The sequence below is a fragment of the Solanum tuberosum genome, unplaced genomic scaffold, assembly GCF_000226075.1.
Source record: "Solanum tuberosum cultivar DM 1-3 516 R44 unplaced genomic scaffold, SolTub_3.0 scf00093, whole genome shotgun sequence".
NCBI classification, from domain to species: Eukaryota; Viridiplantae; Streptophyta; class Magnoliopsida; order Solanales; family Solanaceae; genus Solanum; species Solanum tuberosum.
In genome coordinates, this window is record NW_006239018.1 from 143,535 (window position 1) to 156,150 (window position 12,616).

The 12,616-nt window shown below is 36.2% G+C and overlaps 1 protein-coding gene and 2 long non-coding RNA genes across 3 annotated transcripts in view; 2 read left to right on the forward strand and 1 right to left on the reverse strand.

Moving 5' to 3' along the window:
• LOC107060681 (uncharacterized) overlaps positions 1-480 on the forward strand; it is a 1,343-nt gene extending 863 nt beyond the window's left edge. The window contains exon 2 of the long non-coding RNA XR_001473459.1: positions 303-480. This is a non-coding gene — a long non-coding RNA (uncharacterized lncRNA). The remainder of the gene's footprint in view (positions 1-302) is intronic.
• Positions 481-833: 353 nt separating this feature from the next.
• Positions 834-2,933, forward strand: LOC107060686 (uncharacterized). Its single transcript, XR_001473463.1, has 3 exons — positions 834-963; positions 2,465-2,719; positions 2,853-2,933. It is a non-coding gene; the product is annotated as an uncharacterized lncRNA (long non-coding RNA).
• Positions 2,752-6,551, reverse strand: LOC102583295 (receptor-like protein kinase). The gene is made up of 2 exons (XM_006347436.2): positions 3,261-6,551; positions 2,752-3,131 (listed from the first exon to the last, which is right to left on the reverse strand). The coding sequence occupies exons 1-2, from the start codon at positions 6,289-6,291 to the stop codon at positions 2,779-2,781; spliced, it is 3,384 nt and encodes a 1,127-aa protein (XP_006347498.1). The 5' UTR covers positions 6,292-6,551; the 3' UTR covers positions 2,752-2,778.
• Between the last annotated feature and the right edge of the window lie 6,065 nt (positions 6,552-12,616).

Consider the following 12,616-nt stretch of genomic DNA (forward strand, 5'->3'; position numbering starts at 1 on the left):
AAAAATCAAAGAAATTAAGAACGTTTGATAGTATTTTCTCTACAATTTCAAGAGCTTTAGAAAGAATAACCTAGAATGAAAAAAGTGGGAATGAGTTAACTATTGGAAAAAAACTGCACTAAGCAATAACAGGTGGCTTATGAAAGAAGTACCAATTTATGCCTTGAAATTACCAAAATGGCCTTACTTGTCTATTTGTTGAAATTGCACGGTACAACTTTTGCAGCCAACGGTACAACTTTTGCAGCCATGTTGGTCCTTTCCAACTCTCACTTCTAAATAAGAGTAATAATAAGGGTAAGGTAATGATAGAACCCAAGGAGAAGCTGAAACAGAGCAATAATCACACATACATGATACGACTCAAATTTGAACTTGGAAAAGAGATTGTTACCTGAACTGTATTTGCTCTTTCTGCGTGTTTGGAAATTTCAACAATGGCAAAGCGCAAAATTTATTAATTTCCTGTAAATAAATAGACAAAATAAAGAAAAAATCAAAGAAATTAAGAACGTTTGATAGTATTTTCTCTACAATTTCAAGAGCTTCAGAAAGAATAACCTAGAATGAAATGGAGAAAGTGGGAATGAGTTAACTATTGGAAAAAAAACTGCACTAAGCAATAACAGGTGGCTTATGAAAGAAGTACCAATTTATGCCTTGAAATTACGAAAATGCCCTTACTTGTCTATTTGTTGAAATTGCACGGTACAACTTTTGCAGCCAACGGTACAACTTTTGCAGCCATGTTGGTCCTTCACAACTCTCCCTTCTATATAAGGAGGATAATATATGTCCTTTTGATTTTCATGCGCAAAGCCTGGTTACATCTTGTATGTATTACAAAAAAATTCCACCAGAGCTCCAGTGTCCTCTCTTTCACCCAATTCACTGCGGATGGTTGCTACTGCTATGCATTGTCTTCGATTGACTTTTGATTCCGATGACTCCATCGATCTTCAGGTACCACCGCCGTTCCTAATTTCGCCTTATTTTTTTGACGGAGTATTGGATTTTAAGGGCAACGTATAGTTTTCTAATAAGCGGACAGCCCCTTTTATTATCTTAGAATTTCAAAATTAGAGTGCGGGGAGAGGACTGTTGCTCTTCCTAATATCTCTACTCCTCAATCATGTTTGTGCTGTTAAATTTATGTTTCCTTGTTAGTCTAGTTAATTGTTTTCTCAAATTTCAGTTTCACTTTGAAAGAAGATCTGGGATTGAGCACCCATTATGGGGGGCAATGGACTTCAATAAGTTTCTGGGAATAGGTTTAGTTGGTTCCATATGTCACCCAACTAGGCATTGATCCTTCATCATATGCAAACCCTCGTGTATCATATTGTCTTTAAATTTTGTTTCCTTGTCATGTACAAAAATATTGATTGACCAAAATAGTTTGAGGTGAAAAGAAGCTTAAGGGATATATTGCAGATTGTCTAGGAACCTGACTACTAGGTTTCATAATTCATATAACGTAGGTATAATGACAAATATATGTTACATTGAGATATTCATGTAGGGATATATTTATCATTATCGTGATTGGTTGGAATAGTTCTTTTCAAGAAAATGTAAGCAAGGTATAGAACTCAAGCTTTTTGCAAAAGTTGGCTTTATAGTGTTAATAAAAAAGATTGTAGAGATTTGATTCTTTATAATGTGGATCTGACTACGTTGCAAGCTCTATTACTAGAAGTCTTAGACTTATCAGCATAAGTGGTGTTGCTGCGTGAATATGTCCAATGCAAATTCTGTGAATAATTTTTGATTGAAATGTAGTCAAAATCTTGTGGGGATTGGCTTGTAATGCACATCCAAATCAACTAGATAAAATATCCGGAACAGGAATCTGCAATGTTTTAGTTGGGCTTCTTCTACCCTGATGATTATTTAGGTGTGCCCTGTATTATGCTCCGGTGTTGCAGTTTTCGTTACTGAGGATGTCTTTCATCTATCTGTCACTTGCAGTAGTCCTGCCAGTTTGTTCTTTCACCTCTTGCATATCTCCTTTCTACTGAATTCTGATTAATAATTCTCCAAGGACTATTATTGTACTCTCTCATCTGTTTTTCCTGTGTATTTGCCATTCCTCTGTCAATTCTTGTTAGAAGTCCTGTGGTAACCCATACCTGAGGTTTATCTACATTATTTTTAAGTATCTGTATTTGCATGATATACAATGATTGTCCATAAGCCATTTCTATTCATCATATCTATTTTTATTTTCTTTTGTGAAAATAATTCAGTCACTGGAAGTTTGGAATGCAAAGAAGACTGGTAAGGTGGATGTCATCACTATTATGACCAAATCCAACAAAAGCTTATCTTTTTCTGCTGAATATGAAGTGCTATTTTCTTTTATAATCCGTATTGTCATAGTCCATAAGATAAGTACTAGCTTGTAGCAAACCTTTGTTCTTTCGTACTCTCTTGTTAATTTTGATACCTCAAAACTGTTCAGATTTTGGAGCAGCTGGAGAAAGTAACAAGCAAAAGTTGATTAAGGACAGTGATCCATTATGAAAAGAGCTATGGCTAGAATGCGAAAACCGCTTTTACCAAAATTTGATTTGAAACGTCATGCATTTTCTTAATCTATAATGTTGCAGTGGATGTCACAAAGTTAAACAGAAACACCCACGATCAGGTTATGTTGGAATTTAGCCCTTGAATGCAAGGATGACACACACAAATCGAGAAATGGTTCAATTTTTATGTAAGCAAAGAAAAAAAAAGACGTTGGAATATGGAAAAGTTGATTATGGCTTTCACTATTCAAAGTTTCATTTCTTCACTTTTACATCTATGATTTAACTCGACAAGAGACCTTACTACATCCCTCATTGCAGGCCTGGTGCTTGCCTCGAGTTCAGCACATTGAAGCGCTAGATACACCATTTTCAGGGCCTTCCATTGTTCTTCTATGTACCAAAAACTAATTTCTTCATCAAGCAAGTGAAGGAAATTGTTGTCGCTTCTGTGCAAGTTTTTCCTCACCCAGGAAACAATGTCTAATCCTTTTTCAAAGCTGGGGTCTACTGGCATTTTTCTGCAGAAGAGCTCCAGTAGAAGAACTCCATAGCTATAGACATCACTTTTCTCTGTCAATTGAACTGAGTACGCATTCTCTGAATTGATGGACAGACAAGGAGAAGGAGGGGGGACCGGGGGAGAAAATAATAAAATTTATTAAATCATCAAAAGTAATCTGCCAACTAAATTATTACTGAAGACTAGCATAGTAACGTGTGGCTAACCTGGAGCAATGTATCCTAGTGTCCCAACAATTTTGGAGTTTGTCGAGTTTTCATCAGAGTCTGATACTGTTTTAGCAATCCCGAAGTCTCCAATCTTTGGCTCCATCTCAGTATCCAGCATTACATTATCTGATTTGAGATCTCTGTGAATGATTTGAGGGACAGAATCATGATGAAGGTAAGACAGACCTTGAGCAACACCAAGAGCAATACGATGGCGGGGCTCCCAGTCCAGGACTACAGGTGGTTTTCTCTGGTGAAGGACATCATGAAGAGTTCCTCCAGGGATAAACTCTGTTAGAATGAAGCCATATCCATGTCTGGTGCAGTGTCCTCCCAATCTTACCAAATTGCGGTGTCTGACAGAATTTAGGCTTCTCATTTCATCGCTGAATGCTCTCTGAGCTAAGTCAACCTTCTTGACAGCCCAAAGCTTTTTGGATTTCGCAGATTCCATCTTATAAACAGTTCCATGCTTGCCTCTTCCAATTACATATTTTTCGCTCCAGCCTTCTGTTGCACGTACAATGTCCTCAAAATTTATACGATCTGGCAGATCTTCAATTTTTGCATGATACTTGACGAGCCGATGCTTATTCAGCAGGGAAGGGTGCTGAATCCGAGTCACTAGCAAGTATATTGCCGCAGCTATGACTGCCACGGAAAACACACATCCACTAATTACACCAGCCAAGGTCTTCCAGTTTCTTTGTGATTTTTTCACATGCTTGCAGCTGCTACTTTCAGTGTCTGATAAGCAGAGTCCTGGATTTCCCTGGGAAGTTCCTGGATGTGAACTTAATAGTTTTCCCCATGAAATGGGTACCTTCCCTGAAAAGTTATTAAATGATATGTTGAGAAACGAAAGGGACCTCATCTTGTCCATTTCTGATGGTATTGCTCCAGACAAGTTGTTGCTTGATATATCAAGGATTTCTAAATTGTCTAGATTGCTCAGACACTTAGGAATTTGACCACTAAACTTATTCATGCTCAGATTCAGTGCAACATTAGGTTCCCTAAGTTTACTCAGACTGCATGGAATTGAGCCTTCAAGCAAGTTGTCCCCGAGCTGCAACTTTACAAGCTTTTGTGAGGAGGAGAAAGTGTCTGGAAGAGTACCAGAAAGTTTGTTGTCCTGGAGTAGAAGATTTGTCAGTACTAAAGATGATGCAATTTCTTTCGGAATTCTTCCCGAAAGATTGTTGTTGCTGAGATCCAACTCTTCCAGTTTCGCAGAGTAACTTAACTGAAGAGGAATTTTTCCTGTCAGTCTGTTTGAAGAAATGTTCAGTCTTACAAGATTTTGCAGCTTCCCAATTTGGGCAGGTATGGAACCAGAAAACATATTCTCTGAAAGATCAATCGTTGAAAGATTGGTCCAATAACCAAATGCTGCTGGAATCCTTCCCGCAAGCATATTTCCCCGAACATTCAAGTAAGAGATGTTCTCATTCTTTTCAATGTAGTCAGGAATACTCCCCTGCAGATTGTTGTTGGGGACTTTTACCCTATAGAGGGATTCACATTTTGCTATATATGTTGGGAAGCTTCCATTAAAACTGTTGTTTTCAAGAACCAGGACTCCAAGCCTGTTGCCATTACATAGTTCAGAAGGAATTGGTCCACTGAAGTTATTATAACCTAAATCAACCTTAAATAACCCAGGAAAATTGTTTTTTCCAATATTAGGTGGTACCTCCCCTGTAAGATTATTATGAGCCAAAGAGAGTAACACAAGTTTCGTCATATTTGTGATTCCAGGTGGTATCTTGCCGATCAATCGGTTCTCACTAAGATCCAGCTCCTCCAGTCCACTTATTCTGCCAATGCATTCTGGAATTTGGCCCTGAATTTGATTTCCGTACACTTGAAATTTTATTAGGGAGTGAAGGTTGCAGAGCTCTTGAGGAATTTCCCCACCGATGAAGTTAGTGGCGAGACTTATCGCAACAAGAGAAGTGCAGTTCCCAAGTTCTGCTGGTAATGAACCACTAAGCATGTTATCATACAGAAAAAGCTTGTTCAGATTCTTCAGACGTCCAACTGATCTTGGAAGCTGACCAGTTAATTTGTTAACTGACAAATCAATGTAATTTATCTGAAGAGAACCACCAATCTTTTCGGATATACTACCATTAAATTTATTCAAGGAAAGAGCTAACTCTTGTAAGCTCCCATCCCATAAGGTCTCAGGAATTCCCCCTTCAAAGTTGTTCTCATCCAAATAGAGAAATTCAAGATTTGAAAGGTCCCTAAAAACCTCTGGTGAAATAACTCCTCCAAGATGAGCAGATGATGCAGAGAATGAAGTAAGGTTGTGACAATTGCCTAGGGTAATTGGCAAAGAACCTGAGAACCGGTTCTCATAAATAAAGAACTCGGAAAGGGAGCACGAGAATGGGAAGTCGGGTAGAGGTCCTGTCAGCTCGTTTGTGTAGAGGTGGAGATGTGTCAAGTTTGGCAAATCAAATAGCTCTTTTGGAATATTTCCACTAAGGAAATTGTTCCACAGCCCGAGATGTTGAAGGTTTGTAGAAAGGCTTACCTCAGAGGGAATAGTGCCAGTGAGCTGGTTTAAACCCAAATCAAGTTTTATGAGTTTGCTTGATTTGAAAATCTCTGGTGGGATGGATCCTGAAAATCTGTTTTCATTGAGTAGAATCGTGTCAAGTTGGCTGCAGTTAGCAAGCATATCAGGGATGCCACCAGTGAAATGGTTGCCACTGAGATCAAGAGAAACCAAGCGAGGAAGACGGCAGAGATTAGGAAAGGCCTTGTCCAAGGTTCCAGGTAGCAATAAGTCTGTTAGAATCAATGATTTGACATGAGAAGTTATGTCTGAATAGCAGGTAACACCTTTCCATCGGCAGTGTGAGACAGACTGATTCCAAGGGAGCAATTGTTGAGAGAGCTCTGGAAGACTGCTGTGAAACCCAAGTAGATGAACAGAATCTTGAGGCGATGAGGTCGAAAAGACTGCAAATAAATTGGCAAAGAAGAAAAGGCAATTAACCAGAAACAAGAACATCTCTGACCTCTTAAAACACTGAGCTGCTAGTTCAAGAACTAATTTTTGGGCTGAGGCGCCAGAGAATGTTGTTTCATAATATGTGTCCTCAGCTAATCATATGCTTAATTAGTGTGGTATTTGGTAATGAATGACTTAGGAAACAACCAAAATAGGAGAATATTTAATGCTTTGCTTTGGCTGGTTGTTCAATAATTCTTAATGAGGGAGTCAGTCTCTGTCAGTTTTTTTTTTTTAATATAATACAGCACGTTTTTAGATCCATACTGCGATTATTTTATTGTCTGTCGGCCATGCGCATTTCAGGTCTTCAACCCACTCAGAGAGAGTCCACATTTCCTTGATACATTTCCGAAACATTCCTTTTTAAATGGACGAAATACAATACAAAAAAAATAAATGAAAATTGAGGTTTATGAGAAACAAATTGGATCTAAAAATTTACACATATTTTGGCCTTGAGCTCTGTTGCCCCTCTTCCCTCCAATTAACTTCCATGCTTGATTTTCCCTTGAGGAGATTATATCAATCAAATATTTATGTTCAGAAATGAAATTGTAAGTATTTCAGATGCAGTAATTATTATTGTCTTCTATAAGATGAGTTTGCTTTTGATTCTCATGACTCCATCAATCAACTGGTGCAATGTCATTCGTAATTTCACTTTTTTTCTGTTTCCTCGTTTCTAATTGCTTCTGTACCATCGAATCTTCTAGTTTTCAACTGCATGGACTTCCGCATTTTTTAGATCTTAGAAAAACTCTAACATTAGAAATTGCTGCTTATTTTCTTGTGTTTGGAATGTAAATTGATTCAGAGTTCTCTTCAATTTTGATTAGAAGAAACTTTAGCCTGTCTTTAGGTGTGTTTGGTAGGAAGGAAAATAAGTGTGTTTGCTGCTTATTTCTTGTGTTCTGTGAGCAAGCAAAAAATATATTATCCTAAAAGCACTTCAATATAATCTAGACAAAAAAGGGAGGTGGAGGTGGGGGTAGGGGTGTGGGGACGGGAAAATGTTTTCCAAAAAAATTGACTAATCGAACATGTAAAAATTGAAAAATGTTTTTCTCTATACCAAACACATTTCTTTTATAAACTCATTTTAATTATTCTCTAAAAGCACATCATTCTGAGATGGTTACATCTCTTGTTGCAAGTGTATCAATTCTTAAAAGAATCTGAAGTTGAGAATTAAGTGGAAAACAACTAAAGATCGATCTTTTGGCACATAAGTGCACTTTGCTAAGGGAAGAAGGTTGGGAATTGGGAGGATTGACCCCAAAATGGAAGCTGCAGCTCTACAAGACTGGGACTTGTCAACATATATGGTGTTGCCGTATGAAAACAATTTCAAGGTAATTTCTGGTAAGTAATTTGGTGTTGCCATCATCTTGTTTGATCAAAATCCAACAAGAGCTCATCTTTTTTCTCCTGTTTCTCTTTCAAGTCTTTGAATAATTTTTTAGAACCCGTGATGTAGTAATCTGTAAGATCAGGACTAGATTGTAGCAAAGTCTATCGGAAACAGTCTCTTTACCTCACACAAGGTAGGGGTAAGGTTTGTGTATATTCTACACTCCCTAGACCCCACTGTAGGACTACATTGTTGTAAATTTGGTTTTCACTTATCCTAGCTATTCTTTAACGAGGTTACTGTTTTATAGTTCCTCTTTTGAGCTGCTTGCATTAGCTTTGGTGTTAGAGCAAGCATCAAATTCCTGGAGTTCGTCTCAAATCTTTTGGCACAAAGGAGTACTTGCTAAGAGCAGAAGCTTGGAAATTTAGTGTATCTGTCTCAGAATGGAGCTTTATTATTAGAATACGAGACGTGTCAGCATATGTGGTGTTGCCTTATGAATATGTCCAATGCAAATTCTGGTGAATAATTTTAACGTGAAACTAGTCAGCATCTTGTGGGGATTGGCTTGTAATGCACGTCCAAATCAACTAGATAGAAAATATAGGAACAGGAATCTGGTATGTTTTAGTTGTGCTTCTGGGCTCTGATAATTATAGGTGGTGCACATTGTATTATGCTCTGGTGTTGCAGTTTTGTTACTGAGGTATGTCTTTCATCTATTTGTCACTTGCACTAGACCTTCCAGTTTATTCTTGCACCTCTTGCATTTTTCCTTTCTATGAATTCTGATTAATTCTTCAAGGACTATTATTGTACTCTCCTGATCTGATTTTCTTATATGCTTTCACTGCTAAATGACATCTATGATTTAACTCGACAAGAGACATCCCTCATTGCAGGCCTGGTGCTTGCCTCGAGTTGAGCACATAAGCGCTAGACCCATTATTTTCAGGGCCTTCCATTGTTCTTCTACATCCCAAAGACAAATTTCTTCATCAAGAAAACAAAGGAAATTGTTGCCTCTATGCAAGATCTTCCTCACCCAGAAAACAATGTTAATCTGGGTTTACTCAGAGCTTATTTGGCGCTACTATTGGTTTGTTTGTTATTCGAATTACCCTGCATAGAATAATTTCATTTATTACAGTTTTTATGTTAAGTGAACATTTTCCAATTGGATTTGGAGTTCAGTTTATTTAATTGCAGCGAAGGTTGTAGTTGATGAACTTGCATGTCTTTTAAAGGAAGCGGAAGCTGTAGTGCAATCGATTAATTGCAGTTTGGTTCAAGTTGGGGAACTAAATGTTGACAATGGTACAAATTTGTTAGCGAAAACGTGAAAATAAAGAATAAGGAAGAACAAAATGATCCTACGTCCACCAAAGAACAACTGCACCAATGTTTTATTTCACTCTACAAAGAATACAAGTAAAGTACTACAAGAGAAAAGATCAAATGTCTTAGAAGGTGAGAAGACAAGTGAGAGGATGTTTTGAAAATGAATTAAGAGCTACCTATTTATAGGAATAAATTATTGTGTGAGAAGATAGTCAAAAGCCCCCCCAACCTATAGCCGGATTCTCAAATACATACTCATACTTTAGAGTGGTCCTATTACCCCTTAAATTATTTTAAAATAGAGTTATTTACTCCTTAGGTGCTGAGGTGGCAAATAATGTGTAGTTCACTCTCTTTGAGAGAGTGAGAACAAAAACAAATAATAAAACTTCAACTTTATAAGTGTTTCTTTTATTTCATTATTAATTTTCTATTTTTGATGTTCCTTTTATTTATTTATTTTAATTTCGGAAAAGGGCCAAAAATACCCTTAAACTATTTGAAAAGGTTTAAATATTCCCTTCATCCACCTATTAGGCTAAAAATACCCTTCAGTCCACCTTTTTGGCCCATTTCTACCCTTAAAACTAACACCCCATTTTAAAAATATATATTTATTACGTGGCATTTTATTATTGGATAAATTAAACCCCAAATCATTTAATTTCTCTTTACCCATTCTGACCCATTCCAGTGCTCACAACCCAGAACCCAATTAAAAGACCCATGGATATTGATCGCCATAATAGCTCTTTCTTCTTCCCTCTTTTTTTATTTAACAATTTCAACACTAATTTCAAATCAAATTAGTTTCCTTCAAATGTTTGAATATTCTTCTGCTTCTTGTCGTGATTAAGAAGAGCCCTCGTATGTCATTGCAGAATGGTTGTCAATTTTTTACGACTGCGACATTGTGGTCGTAGGTTCTATAAATGTTGTCGCTATGAGACGAATGGTTGTTATTGGAATGGCAACATAATAAAAAAACTTTTCACTTCATGTGACAATGTTTATACACAGTTAAAAAAGTCGTTGGATGCCCTTGTCAAGAATGGAACATGTTAAAGAATTAGACGGTGAATGATATGGCTAAATTGACAGATTTGAATTATGCATCTATCTTAGAGGGGAAAGTTTCAAGCTTAGAGTGAAATTGTATTAAGTTTGGTTAATGTTCTTATGTTTTAGGAATTGGTATGATTAGCAAGTTTCATTATAATGTATTTCCATTGTTAATGAAGTAAATTTGAACCAAATTTGTTTTCATTTTTGGACCACGTTTTGGTGCAGTTTAGTATCGAATTTTGGTTCAATTTTTTTATCTCGTTATGGTGCACTTTTGTTGCCTTTGTGCCACAGGCTTTTTTTCTTCTTCTTTGGTTTAGTTTTTGGTAGAATCTAAGTGTCGTTTTGCCTCTGTTTTGTTATAGTTAGGTGCAATTTTCGTAGAGTTTGGTGTAGTTTTGCTGGTAGAGTTTTTTTTACCAGTTCTGATGTAGTTTTTCTGGTAGAGTTTAGATGTTGTTTTGCTGCTGTTTTGGTCTAGTTTGGTAGAATGGTGAATAAGGCAGGTTGGTGTTGAAATTGTTAAATAAAAAAGAGGGAAGAAGAAAGAGCTATTAGGGTTGAAGGGAGAAAAATGAGCGATCAATATCCATGGGTCTTTTAATTGGGTTCTGGGTTGTGAGCACTGGAATGGGTCAGAGTGGGCAGAGAGAAATTAAATGGTTTGGGGTTTAATTTATCCAATAAGAAAATGCCACGTAATAAATAATAATAATAATAATAATAATATTTTTTTAAAAAGGGTGTTAGTTTTAAGGGTAGAAATGGACCAAAAAGGTAGACTGAGGGGTATTTTCAGCCCAATAGGTAAATGAAGGGTATATTTAAACCTTTTCAAATAGTCTAAGGGTATTTTTGGCCCTTTTCCGTTTTAATTTTAACGTTCCTTTTCTTCTTCCTCTTTAAAGAAGATACACCAGCAACAACGTAACATGGGCTGCAGCGGCGGCGGCACCATGTGAACCACCACTTAAATCACCATTGCCACTTTCTTTGTAGCTTCAAGATTTTAAAGTAGGAGATGCAGATTCAAGCATAAACACAAAATTTAAATGGTTAGGTATTGCATCTATCTTCCTTTTTTAGATCTGATAAAGCTTTGACTATCAAATCTACAATAAAATTGAATAGTACAAAAATCTTACAAAATCTTTATTTTAAAGATTTCTACCAAACTTAACTAAACTAACTGCATCTAAAAATTTGATCTCCAAAATTTTTGAGTGAAATTTCATCAATACAAAGAGAAAAAGCAGGAAATGATGTAGAAATGGAGATTTTGAAGGGTTATTAGGCGATTATTGAAAAAAACTGGGGATATTCGAAGGTTGAATCGAGAGAAATTTAGATAAAAATTGATGAAAAATTTTGGTCAATGGGAGAAAACTTCAGCAGTGGCTGATGCCATGTTTGGAGATAAAGAAAACAAAATAATTGATTTTTATATATTAAAATATAATATATATATATATATATATTACGTGGCGGGCACGTGTCCATCACTACTTAATACAAATCTGGGGGTGAGTTATTAAGGGGTTATATATTCTACTTTTAAAATGTCCAGGGGTAATAGGACCCCGTAAAGTATGAGTGTGTAGTTGAAAATCCGGCTATAGATTGGGAGGGCTTTTGACCATTTTCTCTTCTTGTGTCAAAAAATGTCAAGATTAAACATGTGAAACAATTTTATGAATTACCTAAATTTCACCTATCAAGATACTATCTTGACCTTTTATTTTGTACTAATTATCTTCCTACCAAATCTTTATATTAATTCATCTTCCATTAATTTTGATTCCACAAGGACCAAACCAACTCTTTCCCCTTTTAACTCGTAATGTTCACTCAAATTTCACATTCAAGTTACTAATACAGACACGGTACATTCCTGTGTGCTTATTTCTTCAAGGAAGAAAAAATAAATCTAAAGGAATCATGATCTTGTGCGTGATCTTTTATAACAATGTAGGCAGAAGGTGTCGTCTGTTGATCCTCTCCAGTCTGTAAATATTGCAATAATGATGGCATTATTAGTATACTCCATGCCAGGGGCGGCTCTATGCTTTATAAAATAAGGCTTACGCCTTAGGCCCCCAAATTATGGGGGCCCCAATTTTTTGTCAAGAATAAATTACGTGTTAAAATTTTTATAGAAAAAATTAGTTTTTTATGATTAAAAGTATAATATTTTAAAAATATATTATTTTACCCACTTGAACATCCTTTGTACTTTGTTAAAAATAAGAATTAATAGTGAAAAGTGTTGAACAAAGTGTATTACAAATTCTTTTTTATTTATTTTTAAATTTTAGTTTCAAGCATTACGTCAAGCATATTAAAATGGGGTATACCAAGTCATCAACTTCTTGAGATTCTATGGTTCTAACTCTTATCTTTATTCAATATTTGTCAACTTATTACTTATAGAAATAAAATTTGAATAAATATGTATACGAAGTTTGTTTATATTTTAGGCCTCAATTTGAAATTTCGCTTTAGGCCCCGAATTACGTTGAGCCGCCCCTGCTCCATGCTAAAAGGTGACTACACAATGCAGGT